The sequence below is a fragment of the Gastrolobium bilobum genome, unplaced genomic scaffold (genome assembly GCF_033153095.1).
Source record: "Gastrolobium bilobum isolate Gb01-03AN ecotype WA unplaced genomic scaffold, APGP_CSIRO_Gbil_v1 utg23571, whole genome shotgun sequence".
Lineage (NCBI taxonomy): Eukaryota > Viridiplantae > Streptophyta > Magnoliopsida > Fabales > Fabaceae > Gastrolobium > Gastrolobium bilobum.
In genome coordinates this window covers 96660-117887 of record NW_026897251.1, presented here as the reverse complement: position 1 = coordinate 117887, position 21228 = coordinate 96660, and the positions used below count along the sequence as shown (strand labels likewise).

The 21228-nt window shown below is 31.4% G+C and overlaps 1 protein-coding gene across 1 annotated transcript; it reads left to right on the top strand.

Annotated features, from left to right (window-relative positions):
• The first annotated feature begins 287 nt into the window (after nt 1-287).
• Nucleotides 288-10119, top strand: LOC133305244 (linoleate 13S-lipoxygenase 2-1, chloroplastic-like). Its single transcript, XM_061505410.1, has 8 exons — nt 288-669; nt 983-1251; nt 2416-2653; nt 7711-8031; nt 8107-8192; nt 8312-8422; nt 8608-8909; nt 9092-10119. Exons 1-8 carry the CDS (start codon nt 309-311, stop codon nt 10116-10118), a joined length of 2715 nt encoding a protein of 904 aa, XP_061361394.1. The 5' UTR covers nt 288-308; the 3' UTR covers nt 10119.
• Nucleotides 10120-21228: the final 11109 nt, after the last annotated feature.

Below are 21228 nucleotides of genomic sequence, written 5' to 3'. Positions count from 1 at the left end.
TACCATGATAAGAATCGCTTCAATCCAAAATCTTAAAGCATCGGGTGATGCTAAGTTAATTGTTTTATATCTCTCTAATAACACTGATAATTAAAGACATGAAAATGGTGCCAAATTGTCTCTATTCCAATCCTATCCCATAGCCATAGCTCCTCTATATCATTGAGATTTAAGAAGAAAGCTCACCGACAACCCTCAAGCTAGGTGAGCAAAAATGAAAAGAAACTAACTTCATTCCTCGATTTATATTCTAACATCTCACACTCTTCTCATTCAAAACAAAGAAGAAAAACATAGAAGCAGGAAATATGTTCATGCAACAAATTCATCTATCAAATTCAAGTCCAACTAGCTGTCTCATCTTTCACAAGCCATGCCTCCATGGGAATAGTACTCATCCTTCTTTTAAGGTTTTGTCAAGGCCTTCGTTCTTCCCAAACCAAAAGAAGCAAAATGGGGTTAGGACTGGGTGCAGGTGCAGCAAAATCAAAGCTGTGGCTGTGAGTGAAATAGAAAAGAAATCTGTTAAAGTTAAAGTCACTATAACTGTTCTGCGAACTGTTGGTGGGTTTTTCTCAGAACTTGGTTTAGAACGAGGGATCGATGATATAAGAGATTTACTCGGACAATCACTTCTCTTGGAGCTTGTTAGCACCACGCATGATCCTAGTATGTACTTGTTTAATTTAACAAGTATTGAACTATATCAGATTCCTTATTTACTTTTGTTGAAGTCAAACATGTGAAAATATATACTTCATAAAAACGGTCTTCATGTCCAAGGGATATTTTTAATTCACCTAAGGAGGGTGTTAAAGATTTAATTTAAAGTTAATTTATGTGTGTTCAATAATCAACTTAAGATTTGCATCCATCGTTTAAAGATTAAAGTACTGTTGCTTAATTTGGTTAGAATACGTGTTAATAACATTATTATTTGTATTTTTTTTGTTTTTTTGTTTCGTTGTTTTGCTCCAAAAAGAGACGGGATTGGAGAAGGAAACTATCAAAGGTTACGTCCATAAGGCGCAACAATCATCAGAAGAGGTAAAGTATGAGGCTGAAATTGAAGTGCCAGATAGTTTTGGTGAGATTGGTGCCATTTTTGTGGAGAACGAGCATCACAAGGAGATGTTCATCAGGAATGTTGTACTTGAAGGTTTCCTCACTGGTCCCGTCACATTTTCCTGCAACTCCTGGGTTCATTCCAAGTTTGATAACCCTGTTAAGAGGGTGTTTTTCAGCAACAAGGTTTCATCTTCACCCCCACTCCTTAGTGTATATTCATGTATTAATAATGTATCTGTTTTGATCCTCACCAAAAAACAAATGTACCTGTTTGATAAAAAAAAAAATTAAGTTAATAATTATTTTTAAGTCAAAGTTAAAAAAAATTAAAAAAAAAAGTTAAAAATTGCTTGGTTACTATATAGTTATTTAAAGGAGATTAAATGATCTGTTATTAGATAAAATTATAAGTGTAAAGAGTAAAATTTGGTAATACAAGTTTATAATAAGAGTAAAATGAAAAGATAAATGTAAATTTCTTTTTTGATTTATTAAAAAAACTCTTCTGAGATTTTGTAAGAATATATTTGATTAAACTTCTCCTTATAAGATAGACAAAAGTTAAAAATAAGATCTCCAAGTAGGCATCAAATTATAAAGGGTTGATTTTTTCTAAAGTTATTTTAGATAACTTTGTTTATTATTCATCGAAATGACATCATTTTAGGACAGAAATCATAGTGTATTTATAATTTTAATTTATTTTAAGATTATAATAATTTTAATTATTTTAATTTTTCAATTTTTCAATCTTAAAATGACATCGTTTCGATGAATATTAGAAAAAATTATTTAAAGTAACATTAGATATTTTTTTTTTAATTATGAATATAGTGACAAAGTTTATAATCCAGAGTTCACTTTTACTTCTCTCTACTTCACAAATTAAGAGGAAAGAACAAGAAGTATTGTCTATAACCACACAAAAAAAAAGTATTGTGAAAGAAAAATAATATAAAAAAAACAATAAATTTACAACAAAATAGGATTATTTCACTTAAAATATTACAAATTATATCCTTCAAAATAATTAATGTTTTTCCTTAAATTAACAAATATATGAATATTTTAAATTTTTTTGTTTCTATGGAGAATGATGAAAAGAGGCAGAAAATTAAAACAAAATATTGATAAACTGGATGTTTAATCAAAAGACACTTCATCGTATGCATTAAGCGACAGTTGTCAAGTGACAAGAACAACCATTGGATTGATTAGTTTTAGGGGGATGCATTCTAGTCTATTCGGCACGAGATAGGAGTAATGATTAGATATTTAAATATTTAGGGTTTTGAATTTGATAATGAATATAATAAATTGTTTGTTTGTTTATTAAATACGGAACAGTCTTGTTTGCCATCAGCAACACCAGAAGGATTGAAGAGGTTAAGAGAAGAGGAACTGGAACATTTACGTGGCAATGGACAAGGTGAACGCAGGAGCTTTGAGAGGATATACGATTACGATGTGTATAATGATCTCGGCGAACCTGACAAAGACGTCGATCATAAGAGACCCATTCTTGGTGGCGACCAAAATCCATATCCTAGGCGTTGTAGAACGGGAAGACATCGTTGCAAAACAGGTATGCATATGTCTCACATGCATTCACAATTCATTCAATAATATCTAAATCATCAATTTTTTAAATATAAAATAGTAATATATTAATAAATAATAACTTAAGCTTTTTTACGCTTAAACAAATTAAACTTACTTTTAACCTCACTTCTTTAATAAGATTTTACAGAAAGGAAAAGAAATCATTACAGGAAAGATGGAAATTTTTTACGGTAATCTCTTATCATATTTAATAAAAATGTCATTCTTTGCTGCACTTTGTTTTTAGGGAAAAATATTTGTTTTTTTAATGACATAACTTATGTCATTTTACTCTTATAAAGAAGTAGTACCCACACATTTATTTTGGTCCACTTTCTCTCCTCTTTTATCTATATCTTTCTCTAACTTAAAATGACATAATTTTACATCATTTAAAATGACACACACTTTTTCTTGTTTTTATCATATTTCCGTCCAATTTCCCCAAAATTTTCTATTTTTAAGATAAAATAGCACCTACTACAGCTAGCTTGGAAAGAAGTACATACAAGTCATCAATTCTTACAGATAAAGAGAATCAATTTGAACATGGGTGGTTTTTTTTTTTTTTTGAACAATTTTGTGAGCACAGAGAAAATTATGTGTGGGTGTGGGTGTGTTTCCGACAGAAAAGTTGAAAGGTCTTGTCATCCGTACGGCATGGCTTCATGAATTCTCGTACAATAACGTGTCGCTCGTTAATATGCAAATGCAATGGGGCAAACTCTTAGAGAGCGTTTATTAGAGTTTTTTTTTTTTTTTATCATAAAAATACAATTATTAAGAATATGATAAGAAAATAAATTGGGTAGAAAAGTTAAAAACAAATTGTTTAGTAAGCCAAAATATTAATGAGAAAATTGAGTTAACTTTTTTGAATCTATGTTTAATTGAAGATAAAATATTGATGAAAAAATGGAATGAAATTACCAAATTAACTCTTGACTAACTATAAAAAAGACTCTCTCTTTCCAGTTTTCTTTTGGCACAAGGAATATTCGTGTCCGTTGCTTTTTTTTTCTTACTTTTTGGTTTGAAGGGATAATGAGAATACCACCATCTAGATAGTATTTTGAAATGATAAAACTTTTCAATTTTATACACAAACTGAGATTGCTATGAAAATTCGAATGATTGGCTAATTTTTTAAAATCTCTTACCAAACATAGTCAACTAAAAAATTCATTTCAACTTTTCCTGTCATCCTAAAAGAAACCTCCTACCAAAGATTCGCTTATTGAATTTTGAGACTTAGGTGGATAATATTAGAGTACTAAATTATGTTTACCGTAGTAAATTTTGTATTTTTTTTTATGAATATGTCATTTTTGACCTAAATTTTATAATTTTTTATTACAAAATTACGAACTATTAGAAAAAAATTACATAATCATAACAAAGTTATAAAATTTGTATTAAAACTCCAAAATCATAAAAAATTAGATATAACTTGTAAAGATAATATAATATACAATAATAACTTGTACATCATTTTTAGAATATTCATGAAATCATTGTCCGTTTATATTATTTAACTTGAATAATTTATAAAATTCAATAAAAGAAACTTATATTTTAAAAAATAAAGCTAAACATATTATTGATATATTCAAGTTAAATACATCTAGTAACCACACAAAAAAATGTTAAATACATCAAATCAATAAAATATTAACATATCATTAAAACATCGGTAGACGTTAGATAATTTAATAAATATTATATTTATTAATATACTAAAAGTATGTTAATATTTTAATAATGAGGTAGGATATTCATACTACTAAATTTTTTTACTACCACTTCACTACCACTCTACTCACCATTAGATTCAAAAGTTGTTTTTTTTTTCTCTCTCTTCATTCAACTTTTCCTCTAATCCAATGGTGATTAGAGTGGTAGTAAAAAAATTTGATAGTATGAATATCCTATCTCTTTACTAATATAGTACAGCTAATTTAGATGTAATCAAGAATCTCTCCGCAATGTACCTTCACCAAAATTTGATTCCGTTGATTTAATTGACGTTGTCGTGTATAAAGTACCGAGAAACTGGGGCGGACCTACATAGGGCTAGGGTGGACATCGCCTCCTCTAAAATATGAAAATATATTCTATTGTATGATATGTAACATGGTCTAAAAAAGTAAATTTTGAAAGTGCTTTTAAAAAATGAAAGACAAGCGATGTTATTCATAAGAAAAGTGTTTCACTCGTTCATTGTACTCAATTAGAGACAACTATTATTTACCAGATTCAACCTGCCAGTATATATGGCAGTTTTATTCTTGGTCTGCTACCCTCCCCAATCAATGTGAAAAGTTGGCTTTTCCGTTGTATACAAAGAAGAGTTTAGCTAGTATGCATATTCACTATACCTGTCAAATTTATCTAGAACTTGATTTTATATTGATTAATTATCTATTTTTTTTATAATCATTAAAAATTTGTACAAATTGTCATGTTTGAACTCATGAGAAGAGTATTTAAGTTTTGACGTTATTGGCAAAGAAAAAAGGTCAACAATAATTATCAATTATTAGTTGGAACCAAATGTTAACACATTAATTAATTTACTGTGTCTTCTGCTAAATAACAGCTAAGGGAGAAAATAAGATTCTAAAGAAATCAAAGAAAGTGCAATTATAACACCAGAAGACATGAAGATAAACAATAAAAAATTGATCTTACAAACAAAATATAGGGTCTTAAGGCTAGTTCCTCATTGAAAGAGGGTGTAGTGGACCACTGTTATCGGAAACAAAAAATTGATATTCCAACCAAAAAATGGGAAAAAATTATGTAATTTTATTAGGTTCTTCTTAATAGGTATTTTTGTATTCTTAGCGTGATCATCCAACCAAAACTGACATTACCTTTTCATATAGTAATATAAATTTTTGCCCCCCGTCATATAATTTTCTGGGTCTGCCACTGCCGAAAAAGTGACGTTATTGTTTCACACACGTTACACACTTTATTTTCTATTAATAAAATGATTTAAAGTTTCTAAGGTTATTTTAAATAAATATTTATCAAAATACACATAAAAAAGTATGGAGGGTATGTATTTTTTTACACTTTTTTCTTTACGTGGGACCACATGAACTCCATATACTTTTTTATGTATATTTTGCTAAATATTGGATAAAATTATCTAAAATAACTTTAGAAACTTCAAACCTTTAATAAAATGCTGAACTTATTCAATCAAAATTGATCTATAATTAATGAAGGGAATTGTATTTGTGAATGGAATTGTGATTCCATAGATATAGTTGCAAGCAATGTTTTAAAAATCGGTCTGGTCATTAATTCGATCGAGGTACTGAGTTAATAGGTAGTCTAGTGATAAGTGACAACAATACTCATTCTTATAAGTTGGGTTCGATTTTCATACACTGTCAAAAGTATAATATTTTATCCTAAATTTATATTAAATTATATAAATAAATATATTATAAGGTAAATTTTGACCAACAATTAATAGTAGTTATATTATCTATTGAAATCTTGAAGTATTTGAATAAAGATCATTAGATAATAAGAAATATATTATGCACTTGTTTGTGTGCTTAAGGCAAGGTTTCCTTAGTTGAACTCAAATTCCCTGCTTTTTCCAAAATAGGTGTACGTAACAATAGCCTAGTGGCAAGTGGTAACACTCTTACTCTCATAGGTTGTGTTCAATTCTAGCCGCGGTCAAAGTGAAATATTTTATTTAATTTTTAAAAAATCAATTTAAGAGAAAAAAATAGCTTGACCCACCTGGTTATATTTGACCTGCGAGTCACCCAGACTCAATCAAATCTACCGGTCGAAATCGCATGACCGATCCAACAAAAAGCTAATTATTTTTAGGATTCGCTTTTTCTGCAGTTACTGCAGATAAGTTATCTGCAGTAAGCCCAATACGACGTCGTTTTGGGGCATAAATCATGGTATTTTTGTAATTTTAATTTATTTCAGGGTTATAATAGTCTTTATATTTAATTTTTTTAATATTTTAAAACCAAAATGACGTCGTTTTGGAAATAAATTTAGATAACTTATTTGCATTAACTGCAGAAACATTTTCCCCTTATTTTTAATATTTAATTAATGAAAATGATGTGAGGTTATAAGCGTCAAAGTGTGTGTGAACTTATTCAGATTAAAAAGTAAGAATCTGTTACCAAAAAAAAAAAAGTAAGAATCTAAACGGTTGTTTGTGTTGTGCGGAAAGTTATTACATGTCACGTAAATTTGTAATTTAAAATTTTAATGTATATAATACATTAATACACCCACTTATATAATAGGATCCTCCAATATTATATTAAACAATCATTTTTATCTAAGAATTTAAATAAGTAAATGTCCACCAATAATTTTATATTGAGGAGAATTTTTTGATTCAAGTATAAGATTAAGAAATCTTAGTCCTCATCTTGTTCTATAGTTTCCATTCATTTAAAATTATATTTTATTAAATTATAGTAATAAATTAATTATTAATTTCAATTAATTTATAACTGTTGGATGTACAGAAATTGACGACTGAGATGAGATATAAGACATAAGGTCAAAAGATTTCTTCTCTTTGTATTATATCACTCTAACAAATACTAATATAATTTAGGGGACATGATCCTTTGATACTGGTGTTAAATTTTTAAATTTGACACCAAATTCTAACCTGTGATTTTCGCAAATCAACGATTATCATTTATTGGGAATTAATAATTAATTAATAAGTTTGATTCCTAATAAATGATAACCGTTAATGAACGAAAATCAACGATTAGGATTTGACGTGAAATTTTAAAATTTGACTTCGGTATAATAGGGATCTTATCCCATAATTTAGATCTGTTCTCGCTACCAGAGATTGCAACGTTTGAGGGAAACTACTTTGATTTTTGCACAGGTGCATTCACCTATATATGCACGGTGTGAATGATATGACACTACTAAAAAGTTTATTACGATAAATGACTTAACTGTGATTTGTGATGATAATTTTTAGTCTAATTGGTACATATTAATTTGATTACACAGATCCGTTGTCGGAGCAAAGAAGTAACAATGTCTATGTGCCTAGGGACGAATGTTTTGCAGAAATAAAGCAGCTATCGTTTTCAACAAAGACCTTATATTCAGTAATGCATGCATTGGTGCCGGCACTCTCGACAGCGATAGTTGACAGGAACCTTGGATTTCCTGTCTTTTCAGCTATAGATGACCTTTTCAATGAAGGGCTTAGTTTGCCTCCTCTAAGGGCCAGAGGACTTCTCCGGAACATGATGCCAAGGCTGGTTAAGTTTATTAAAGATACCGAGCAAGACTTTCTTCGTTTTGAGACCCCCGCAACAATGAACAGTAAGATACATATGAACCATATACAATTAAATATCATTTCTATTTGAGGTTACTAATAAATGGTTTTGTGTGCAGAGGACAGGTTCTTTTGGTTTAGGGACGAAGAATTTGGAAGACAGACCCTTGCAGGTCTTAACCCATGTTGCATCCAATTGGTCACGGTACACTTATTTATAAGCTAATATTGCCACTTCTTTTTAATGAATTAAAAGAAAATTGTAACTTTTTTTTTTGGAAATATAATGTAATTAATAATTAGCAAAAATTATGTGTCATGTAGGAATGGCCATTGAAAAGCAAACTTGACCCCGCTGTTTATGGCCCTGCCGAATCAGCAATCACCACCGAAATAATTGAGCGGGAAATCAGAGGATTCCTTACGCTTGAAGAGGTATCTTTTACTAAGCAATCACCACCAAAAATATATAACACGTTAAATAATCTAAGAGTGAATATTTATTGTTTGCTTACTTTAATGGAATTTTACCTGATTATTATTATTAATTTTTTTTATAAATATTGCTGCTTTTACCTAAATCTGAATGAAATTATGATATTTTAATTTGAACAATACAGGCCATAAAACAGAAGAAGTTGTTCGTCCTGGATTACCATGATTTGTTATTGCCATTGGTAGAGGAAGTTAGAAAACTTGAAGGCACAACGCTATATGGATCAAGGGCATTGTTCTTTCTTACCCCTGATGGCACATTAAGGTCACTGGCTATTGAGCTAACTCGACCACCGATGGATGGAAAGCCGCAATGGAAGGAAGTCTTCACCCCTGCATGGCACTCAACCGGTGTTTGGCTTTGGAGGCTTGCCAAAGCTCATGTCCTTGCCCACGATACTGGTTACCACCAACTTGTTAGTCACTGGTATGAAACAATTAACCAATTAATTTAATAATGCTCATATGTAATTCAATAGAGCAAAGTTACACATGACACATTACATATATGCATATTTTTCACCATGTGGTTTTAGTTTGTGTTATCTCGGTCATACCCTGGAAATACATTTGAAACATTAAGTATATAACATTTTTTATTTTCTTCAGGTTACGAACTCATTGTGCTACAGAACCTTATATCATTGCAACAAACAGGCAACTGAGTGCAATGCATCCAATCTATAGGCTGTTGCATCCACATTTTAGGTACACAATGGAAATCAATGCTCTTGCTCGAGCAGCACTGGTAAATGCCAATGGTATAATAGAGAGAAGCTTCACTCCCGGGAAGCATTCTAACCTACTAAGTTCAATTGCATATGACAAACAATGGCAATTCAACTTGCAAGCCCTCCCTGCTGATCTAATCAATAGGGGAATGGCTGTGGAGGATCCAAATTCACCTCATGGCTTAAAGCTAACCATAGAAGACTACCCTTATGCCAATGATGGCCTCGTGCTTTGGGATGCTCTCAAAGGATGGATAACTGAATATGTGAACCACTACTACTCAGAGTCAAGTCTTGTTGAGTCAGACCAAGAACTCCAAGCATGGTGGGAAGAGATTAGAACAGTAGGACATGGTGACAAAAAGGATGAGCCTTGGTGGCCTGTTTTGAAAACAAAAGAAGATTTGGTTGAAATATTGACAACAATTGTGTGGATAACATCAGGGCACCATGCAGCTGTGAACTTTGGCCAATACCACTATGCAGGGTATTTCCCTAACAGGCCAACCGTTGCAAGAAACAACATGCCTACAGAGGACCCTTCTGACCCAGAATGGAAACTGTTCTTGGACAAACCAGAAGTGACACTATTGAAGTGCTTCCCATCTCAAATTCAGGCCACAACCGTGATGTCAGTGTTGGACATATTGTCAAGTCACTCACCTGATGAAGAATATCTTGGGCAAACCATAGAGCCAGCTTGGGAAGCGGATCCAATTGTCAATGCTGCATTCGAAAAGTTTAAAGGGAAGTTGATGGAGCTTGAAGGTATAATTGATGGGAGGAATCAAGATTTGAACAGGAGGAACCGAAACGGTGCTGGGATTGTGCCGTATGAGCTTCTGAAGCCAACTTCAGAAGCAGGTGTCACAGGAAAGGGAGTTCCATATAGCATCTCTATTTGAACTTACATTAAGAATATGTGTGTATCATCTTCATCTTCCATTGTTCCCTTTTTATACTGAACTCACTGTAATGAATAACATATGGATCGTTTGGCCAAAAACCTTAATCTCTTGGCCAAAATCCTACCCGAAACGTCAAATTGATTAATCAAAACTTCAAATCTTAAATTTATAAGACAAAAAAATGTGTATAAAATTTTATTGATTTGTACATTTGGTAACTCTTTTAATTACTGTTGATGTATCACGATTGTTCATACTGTAGTACTTTTTTTATTACGTGCATGGTTTTTTTTTATGTAAAATTAATCATATTTAAGATACTGAGCCTATCATTAACTTGAATTTTTGAAATTTAACTCAAACGTTAGTACACTATTGACACGCCATGGGCAAAACATAGGCTTTTGATGATTGTGAGTTGTGACCCTTAATTAATTAAAAATTATCACTTTATCCCGTTTATAAATTATTTAAAATTTTTGACTTTTTCCCTAAACATAACACCAATTTACCTCTATTTGACCGTTGACCAGATGATGTAATCGATTATTTTTCTCGTTGCATGATGTAATCGATTACAAAGATTAAGTAACCGAATACATCATCCACAGAAATCATATATCAATGTGTTTCAGCATCATTTTACTTATACTTATTTTCTACACCAAAATCTCTCTTGTTTTAAATCTCTTTTCCAACCGATCAAGATTTCATTTCATCTCATTATCTCCAAAGCCTTAATCTTGTGAAATCATTGTCATTACACTTACATATTCTATTTTTTTCAAAAATCCGAACCAAAACCAAATCGTAAGCCTAATTTTGTGTGAAAGATGAGCTCAAGTTCAAACACATATCTTGCAGTTATCTACCACAATGAGAGGCAATTTGAAAGTACCAATGGTGTCTAATTTGAAAGAAAAACAAAAATGATGAAAATCAAATGGGGCATTACATACAATGAAGTCAAGGGAAGAATTCATCAAAAATTGGGGCTACAAAATATTTTGGTCAAGAATACAGAGCTGTCTGCACAGGTATTAAGTCAGATAACACTGGGGGGAGGGACAAGATGATGAAGATGAGGAGAATGTAAACAACAATGAGGAGGGAGAACTTGAAAATGTTATTCCACTATGTGACACATCAGATACTGACATAGATGGTGATTTTGAAGTTGACACGAATCTAGTAAGATTGAGTTCCCCGGCTATGTCACCACTTTTTGTTGACCCAATTAGTAGTGGTAAGTTTGTAAATTTCAATTTTTATTAAACATTTTATATTTGTGTTGTTATTGCTTCTGACAAAAAAAACATGCTTTAGATATAGGGCCTGAGATTAAGCCATTTTGAAATGAAAGAATGAAAGCCATCATTATTCCTTCATTAATTGGGCGCACCCTAATGAGGATATGGATATGTTGTATGGTGACAATGGCTTGTATGGTGGTTGGAAATTATGAGATCCGTTATATATGCAACAATAGTTTGGTTCCAAATCTAAAGTGCAGCATGTCATGAAATTACATTGTATGAAAGGACATCGTACAACCATACTAGCAAAAAGCGATGACCATAGATTTGTGATGAAGTGCCGAAACCATGCTAACAATTGCCCATGGTATATGAAGGCAATCATGCCGAAGAATGAAAATAAATAGGTGGTCCGCAAGTGGGGTAAAGATCACACCTACCTGAACCAGGGTCTTTCCCGGGATCATAGACAGCTAGATTTAGAAGTTGTATGTGCAGCCATTATGGGTATGTTTTGTATGATGTGTAGTTATGTAAGGTTTGTTTATGTTATTTATTTAGTGAAAAATATTTATTGACAATATTGAGAACTTGCTTTATTTTTTACAGGTATGTGTTGCGACAAGGCAAGTATACCAGTCGTACAAGAAATAAAGAGTGAGTAGAGTTATTGTTCCCACGAGGATTAGAGATACCAATCACTATTCTTACTATTCCCCTTAATTTGGATGGCTCAAAAGATTCAGAGGGGTAATTTTTATTTATGAAATTAAAATAAAAGACAATTGCAAATAAGAATAAACTTCAGAACCCTCAGGGAATTAAAAGCTGGATTTTTGAAATCAATGACGAAACTATATCTAGGGTTTTACTTCACCTCCGATCTTCCTCAAGTGAATTAATTCAATTCATTAATATCTTATCTCAATTAATTCTAACAATTCATAATCTAAAATTTACTTGGCTAAATCCTAATTTCTTAGTTCTTTAACCATTTAACCCAATTAGAATCCTATTGTCTTAGAAATCCCTTCCAAATTAATTTTTAAACGGGATGAATTATAAAATTTTTATTTCCTACAAGCTTATGTTTAGATCATGCAAGAATCAATGTTTTACCCCTGTCAAGATTAAGATCCCAATATGTGTATTGTGAACCCTAACCCTCTTTATTCCTATATAAGTGATCAATTCATAAAAGAATTTTAACATGATATTCAAGGTAAACACAAGCAATTAGAGATAATTTATTAATGAACAAATTAACCTAAAATAAGGATTCACGTCGGATCCATATCCTTAACTATAAAAGAAAACTAGTCAGACATAGCTGACTTAAATAAAATAAAGAAATAAAATGAACTAGATAAAGTCATGAAGATCAAGGAAGAAAGTTGTTTCTAATGTTGCTTTAATCTCCTTCAATCTCTGTTCTCTCCATGAGCTCTGAAATTTTAGCAATTCTCCAAACTCTCTTTTGTTTCCAGCCTCCCCCATTTGATTTCCTTATTCTTGATTTTATATCCCCTGAGTGATTTCTTGAGATATCTCATAAATCCAATGCAAATTTCCCTCAAGATACACTTAAGAGAAAACATTTATAAAGTCACGAGTTGTTGACGCTAGTGGCGCTATACTAGCGTTAGTAGCGCCAAAAAACAGAAGAATGAATTCAGTATTAGAGCTGCAAGAGCCACTACCGCGCTCTTGGCATGGTGAAATAAGGGCTTTTCGTGATGCTGGCGCTGATAGTGCCAATCCCACGCTAATGGTGCTGGGCAACAGATGCTTTTTGATGTCCTTTGCGTTGGTAGCGCCATTATGGCGATTCTAGCACGGAGAAACCAAAGGTAACTTAGATGTTGGCGCTTCAGGCACGACTAGTCATGAGCTTGATCAGTTTCTTTAATTGAGTTCTCGAATTTGTCTTTCTTTAAGAGGGAAAGCCGCCTAGAAAAATACAAGAATTTTATGAAAATACTCCTAAGAGTGAATTGACAGTTTAATCACAATTCTTATATCTTTTTATGACATTTAGATTGAATCTATGCTTGTTTTGACCTTTAAAACATAGTATGCTGGAAGCATATCAATATGTTAAAGGAATATCCAACTTTAAAATCAGTTCTGATACAAGGAAGAATATAGTATCTATATGGATACAAAATAACCTATAGGAATGCTTGGAAAGAAAAAATGAATGGCATTGTGAAGTTTTTTGGTGACTGGGACAAATGGTATGCACTCTTGCCTAATTGGATGATTACATGACGTAGTGTTCTGTGGGTTCGGACTTCAAGCCTGAAATGCATGAATGTTTTGACGAATGTTGATTTTACAATGATAAGGCAGTCTTTCATAGATTTTTTTGGACATTTCACTAGTGCATTGATGCTTCCAAATTTTGTAGGTCGATACTTCAAATTGATGGAACTCATCTGTATGAAAAATACTAAGGAACTCTTTTAATGGCAATGTCACAGGATGGAGATGGATATTTGCTGCAAATTGCCTTTGATGTTGTTCCTCCAAGTGAAAAGTTAGAAGATTGGTCATGGTTTCTTAGCCTTCAATGTTTTCATGTGACACAGAGGCGAGTTATTTGTGTAATATATGATCATCAATAAGCAGATTTCCCTTTTCTTTCTGATAATTATTGAGCTATACATGTTGTGAACTTGGATTTGTTATTCTTGATGGAGCATTCTAATTGGGAAGAGTTCTTGTTTCTTAGATTACTTGACTTGATAGTTGAATTTATGATGCTAATTACATGATTTGGTATTAACCTTGTGAGAGTTTGAGCCTTTAGGAATGGAATTTATCTTTCTGCCATTCTTTCTTTCCTATGTGCTTTCCCTCATAATTTTTGTTCTCTAAAACTTGCTCATTTTCTTTAGAAATTACATTTTTTTCACTTGCATGCATCAACATGATAGATGCCTTCTTTCTTTTATTCTCCCTACTTTGGCCAGATAGCCACCCCTTGCATTATATCCACTTTGGTTAGCCCATTTGTTCCTTTTAATCTCATTCTTTTCTTAGCCACATTACAAGCCTAAGTGTAAAACCATGTAATCCAGCACCTTGAAAATTTATTGAGCATTATTTTCACCTTAGTTTTATATCTAAGTGTGGGGGTTTCCCGAAATGTGCAACATTTTAAATATGGGGGGATGAGGTATTTTATTTCATGTCATTCATCACTTGACATTGCAATTATTTAGTCACTGAATTGTGAAAGAGAGAAATAAAAAGAGTGCTTAAAAAAATGCTGAAAATAATAATAGAAAAATAGCGCTGAAAAAAATAGAAAAAAAGAAAAGAATTAAAAAATAGAAAACAAAAAACAAAAACAAAAAGAGAATGTCTAGTTTCGTGACTTTCTGTTCTTGGTTAGTCTTTTCTTTGTTTTACTTTTATTTTATTTTAGTTCTTGTTTTGTTTCTTTAGTTTGGTTCTTAATTAGCGCTCTTTTAACTTTCTTGGGTGCTTAGCCTTTTATTTCCATATTTTCCATACCTTCACCCTAGCCCTGATATAACCTTGTAAAAAGTCCTCTTGATTTTTATATGCATGTTAGTTGAGTAGTGGAGAAGATGGAATTGAGCAAGCTTAGGCAATTTTCTTGAGTGCAACTTGAATGATACACTGATTTACCCTATTGTTGCGACTCGGCAAGTGCACCGGTCGTTAAGTAATAAAGTGTACCAAAGTACGAGATCGTTCCCACGAGGATTGGTTCTCAAGCACTAGTTCACTAATTACGGTTTAGTTTGACAACCAAGATTGAGATGAAGAGAATTGAAATAAAAAAAAATCAATAACATGTAATTTCAGAATTAAAAACAATTAAATAGAGGAGTAGTTTAATTATCAAGAACGAGCGTAGTTAGGGATTCGACTTTCCCCAATTTCCTCTTTATGCGATGAATTAAATCGTCAAGAATCTGCTCTTAATATAATGACAATCAATTCTTTCTAAAGTAATTAAGGCTCAATTCTTTGTTATCCTAATTTTATATGATCTTGAAAGAATCCTAGTTCCCCAGTTGTTCATCAAGAAAACATGCATTAAATCAAGAATTCAAAGATTGCATAATTGCCTTATGTCTATCCTTAGATCACAAGGGTTATGATGAATTTATCAAATCAGGGTTCATGCGTCAACATCCCTATTGTCATACATCTAGAAGGAGTAAACTCAACAAGACACGAAGGACGACGTATTACCAATCAATTTGATAATTGTATCTTGCTTGGAACACTACACACTACGAGTAACCGACCTAGGTTGTCATACATCTTGGCACCCTGACTTCGCAAACTACTAAGCTGGGGGGCTTCTGTTATGGATAACCACTTTAGACCCAATATGCTACTAAGCCCACATCTAGAACCTTCTAGAAGGCTCCCCTTGAGAAGTCATAGAGGCTCAACACATGGAATCCCCCTCTCCCCATGCACCTGCTTCCCCTATACACAGACAATTGGCATCATGTCTTGTCTCCTTGACAAGATATGGCTAGGAACCAGATAAAGAGGGCTCGCTCTCCCACGATTGGAGAAGGACTTTCCCTCTCTAAATACCCCCTTCACCCATGAAGAGGGGATCATATCTTCTACTAATTTCATATGTTGTTACTCTGCATCTATATAAAGCCGTCTTAGCCACTCACACACACTCCCCCCTTTTACGTCCAGCACCATGGGAAGCCGCCTTTGAGCCTTGGTCTTTACCATTGCTACTGTGTGCACCCCTGTATCAACATATTTCACCCTCTATGGGACACATTTATGAACCTCTGCAGTTCTTTATGTACCACCAGCGGTACAGATTGAAATCTAGTTGAGTAAAGTGTAATTTTTGAAGCCAAGTTCCTTTTAGATGTGTTCGAGTTAGATTAATATATTTTGAATTATTCTTTTCTCTGTGTGCTTGATCTTAATCAGTTTCTGTTTTCATTTCGTATGTTTAACACAGTGGTAGAGCCACGTTGCTTTATGCTAGTGCCTTGGCACTGGCTTCATTTTGAAATTTTTAGAAAACAAACATTGTTCACAACTGATACCAAGAGCATGGGTTAAGATAAAGGGTTTTTCCTGGGTTAAAGTGTGGGCACAAAAAATTTCATTCAGCCACTTTAAATTTGTGCAAATCCTCTATCAGTTCATTTTGTGTTGAAAACTTTGGCACTGGCTAAAGTTTTTGCCTAGCTCCGCCACTGGTTTCACAAGTATAAGGGTGTAAATGAGCCAGCACAAGCCAAGCTTTAGCCTTAATGGGCTAGGCTTGTGTAAATTATTCAAGCCTGGCTTGGCTTGATAGCATTATACAAGCCAAATTCTAAGCTTGACCTTACTTGCTTTTCAAAAATACACGGCTTTGTTTGACTTGTCAAGCCTACTAAACCTTCAAAAATGACATATTGCACTCCGTAAAATATAGGTTAGGATTATTTTGTTTCTTTCGTATATTTAACTTGATGGAATATATTTCTTTTCTATGCACATAACAACCCAAAATATTAACAATATAATTATGTTCCTAGAAATCAAAAACAAAAAATGACAAAAAAATATAATGCTTAATGACATTAAAAATATAGATATATATTCACTCATTCATGTATTAAAAAAATTCACTCAACAAAAATGATAATCGTAATGATACAAAAAAGAGCAAAAAAACAATTTTGGTTAAGGACAAAAAAAGCAAAAAATGCAAAGAATGAGGATTTACTATTAGCTGCGAAAGTCTTGAGAGTTGATGGTGAACAATAGATGATTTGAAAGGGATGAGAAGTTGAGAAAGGAAAAAGAGCGACAGAATTTGGCAAATGAGGGAAAGGTAAAGAGCGGTGATGGCAAAAAAATTTAGGGTTAAGAAAACATATATTTGCCAAGTGAGAAGAAGAAAGATTAAGAAAAATTAAAAAATCATAAGATATTATTTTATTAAAAAATAATAAGATATTATGTTATTAAAAAAATATTTATTTTTAAAAAATAATAAGATTTTATTGTATTAAAAATAAAATAAAATATTATTATTAAAAATACAAATAGGTTTTGGAGGCCAAACATGCTAAAATGGACTTATGGGCTGATTTCTAGATAATTTTTTTAATGAACTCAAGTCTGTACTTTTTTAAAAATAGATTTATTATAGATCGGACAAAGATCCACATTCTTTAAGGTTCAAATAGGACTAATAGCTAAGAGAGAATTAAGAAAATATTCTTTAATTATACTAATCCTACTATGGCAGTAATGAATCAATAATTTGACCCTTAATACTCCAAAGAGGTCTAGAAGTCCACTCCTGCCAAGTAACTCATCTATAAATAAGAGGTTAAACTAATAAGGTACACACATTGTGAATTCTCTCTCTCTTAGCTTGACACTGTGCATACATCCCACGCCTTGACTATGTTGTTTGTATTATTATGCACAGTCATCCGTTGATCTTTAAGATATCTTTTCATAGATACTTGAGAGAGAATAAACAGATCTTATATTAATATACGAATCTCTGATTGTAAATTTGAATTTATTATATCGTAATGTTGATCAGATCCTAACAGGATTAAGTCAAATCAAGTTAAAAATAGACAAAGATGTAAAAATCCCTAATAAATCGTCTGGTCCGTTTACATCCAAATGCATACTTGTTTCTTTCGTTGCAATAAATGTTTTTACAGGAATAATACAACTAATATATCACGTGCCATAAAAATTCCACAGGCACACCCAAACCGATCTCTGTTCTATTTTCATGGTTCAGGACAAAAGATGGCCCTACTCTGACATCTAAACTAGATTTTTTTGCTATGTTATTTGGTTAGAACATGGAAATGGATTTTTTAATGTGAAAAAAATATGATATGATCATATAAGAAGATCACAATCATACAAAAGTAAATTAACGGTTATAATTTTGTAACTATTTATTTTAATATATTTTATCTCTCCTCCTTTATTACCATTGATCTAACTTTGTATGGTTATGATTTCCCACATGACATGGTCACGTGATTTTTCACATTAGAGGATCCAGATCCTTAGAAAATAGGAATCTGCGCCATATAAAATATAGCTCATAAAATTTAAATTATTATTAACGAGGAATATTATATTTACATACTTTTTATTTATAAACTCTTACAAATTATATTAAGTATGACCGGTCATACTTCAATCAAGAATGTATGACCGGTTATACTTAGTGTAATTTGTAAAAAAAATTTATAAACGGATCCTTCATCGTTATTAATATCTTGCACATTAAAAATTCCATTTTTCTTGCTATTACAGTCACACACAGATCAGTGTTAATTTTTCATTGTTTAGAAGTTCAGGTCTGATACTAAAAAGATTCTTTTTTTTTTTTATTGACCAGAATAATAATAAGTGGGTTCAAGGTGGATTTTCGGATTGACCCGAAGACATGATATAATACGAATTTAATATAAATATAATATAAATTTAAAATTGGTTCACATCTTTGACACAAATATAACTTATTTATATTTTATGAGTTGACATAATACGAATAATTTATCAATCTTAAACGATTACTTATTATACAGATTGACATGATAAAATAAGACACAAATAACATATTTAAAACATAACATGACACAAATAATTTATGAGAAATACTACTCTCATTTTACATGAAGTAGTTATCTCATTTTCTCTCACTTCAAAAATCGTGTCTTTTTTTTTTTTTTTCTTTTTTGCTTTTAAATAGCGGGTCCTACTTGAATTCTCTCTGTAACATGAGAGAACTACTCTGATGTTATATGAGAGTAATATTACCCATAATTTATATAAAAAATTAATATGAATCAATTTTAAATTTATGCATTGACATGTTATATTACATAAATTTTTTGAAATCAATTTTTATCAACATAGACACGGGGGTGGGTGAAATTGCGTGGTAATTTGTACACATTTATTTTGTGCATCAATTATACTGAGAGGTTCTACATCACTGCCTGCTGGGAATCAATTTTTATCAACAGAAACACGTGGGTGGGTGAAATTGCGAGGTATTCGTACACATTTATTTTGTGCGTCGATTATACTGAGAGGTTCTACATCAGTGCCAGCTGGGTGGGTGACTAGAAAACGAGTCACTAATGGTAACCCAATCTCAAACTTCTCATATTACCCTTTACAACGATTCCTACAAAGAGCATGTTTAATTAACTTGTAAATAATAATAATAATAATAATAATAATATCAATTAATAAGTTGATTTCTCTACAACTAATTTGTCCACTACTGAAAAGTTGATTTCTCCTTAAATTTGGACAATTTTTTCTCCTCCAAGTTTGTATTTAGAAAGGAAAAAAAGGAGAAAAAGTAACAGGATTGTCGTGTGTCTAATGCATTGTATTTGTATCAATATGTCTGGGCTTGTTTTTTATTGGGAATCTATGTTTTTAAATGTAAGAAAAATTATGTATCATTTTAAATGATGTAAAGTTATTTCATTTTAAATAAGAAAAAAATTGATATTAAAAGAGAGAAGGTAAATAAAAAATAAAAATATGGATTCTAACTCTTTATTAAAGTAAAATAATATAATTTATATTATTTAAAAAGATAAATATTTTTTTTCTTAAATATATTACATGTATCAATATGCCCGTGCTTGGAGGTATTGAGCTCGTGCATGATAAGACTACCAATAATAGCTCGTCCATTTGTCAAGGCGGAATTAATACACGTGCACACATTCGTTAGGAACAAAGTTAAATCGGGATCGTACCATAAATTTATTGTTTTAAGATGTGATATTGAATTTAGGGAAAAAAAATTAATTTAATATTTTTTAATAAAATAATTACGTATTTATTACAGTTTTGGAAATAATTACGAATTTATTATATAATGTGACGCTTTTTTTGGGCGTCACATGTGATGCCCCATTGAGGCGTCTCACCCTAAGGGGTGACGCCCCAATGGGGCTTCTCTTATGAGGTGTTGACACGTGTCATATTTTTTTCCAATAAAAATAATAATTTAATCATAAAACTTCTGAAGGCCATAACTTTTGACTCGGATATCCAATTAAGTAATTCTTTTTTGATTCAATATAACTTTTCGAGATCTACGCAATGACATCTCATTTGATATATTTTATTTCTCACAAACATAATTTAAATTTAAATCAGGTAATCCTTCTTCCTTAGAGATTTAGAATATTTATTTAATTATTTCCTTTATTAATACAAATTTTTTAAATTGATTTTTGAGTTTAAATCACAAATCAAATCTTTATTTTGTTTTCCTTATTAATAATAATGGTTACTTTTAATTTAAATTACAAACCAAATTTTTTTTATAATAAAAATAAATTTTTTATTTTTTTAAATTAAATCACACATCAAATCTTGATTTATTTTTTATATTAAATCACAAACGCAGAACTCAGAGGCTTCTGAGTTTAAAAATGTGACACGTATCAACACGTGTCAACACCTGACACGTCACCAATCACGTCTAAATTGGGTTTCCATCAAGAGGCAATCCCGCCTAATTTAGGTAATTATTTTTTTGAAAAACATTCATAAGCCATCATTAATTTCAGACCACGAATAATAACCCAGAAGCTTATAGCATTAATCATTAAGTTCAAAAACAATATCTTTCTTCCTTAGAGATTTAGAATATTATTTCCAAAAAAAAAAAGAGATTTAGAATATTTATTTAATTATTTTCTTTATTTCTACAGATTTTTCAAATTGATTTTTTAGTATAAATCACAAATCCAATCTTTATTTTGTTTTCCTTATTAATAATTATTTTTATTTTTATTTTTAATTTAAATCAC

Bases quoted from the DNA above. Each gene is read 5' to 3' on its own strand.
- LOC133305244 (XM_061505410.1), top strand. From the start codon at position 309: ATGTTCATGCAACAAATTCATCTATCAAATTCAAGTCCAACTAGCTGT. The intron at 1,252-2,415 runs GTTTCATCTTCA...AATACGGAACAG, and splicing joins GGGTGTTTTTCAGCAACAAG to TCTTGTTTGCCATCAGCAAC. The intron at 8,193-8,311 runs GTACACTTATTT...TGTGTCATGTAG, and splicing joins GTTGCATCCAATTGGTCACG to GAATGGCCATTGAAAAGCAA.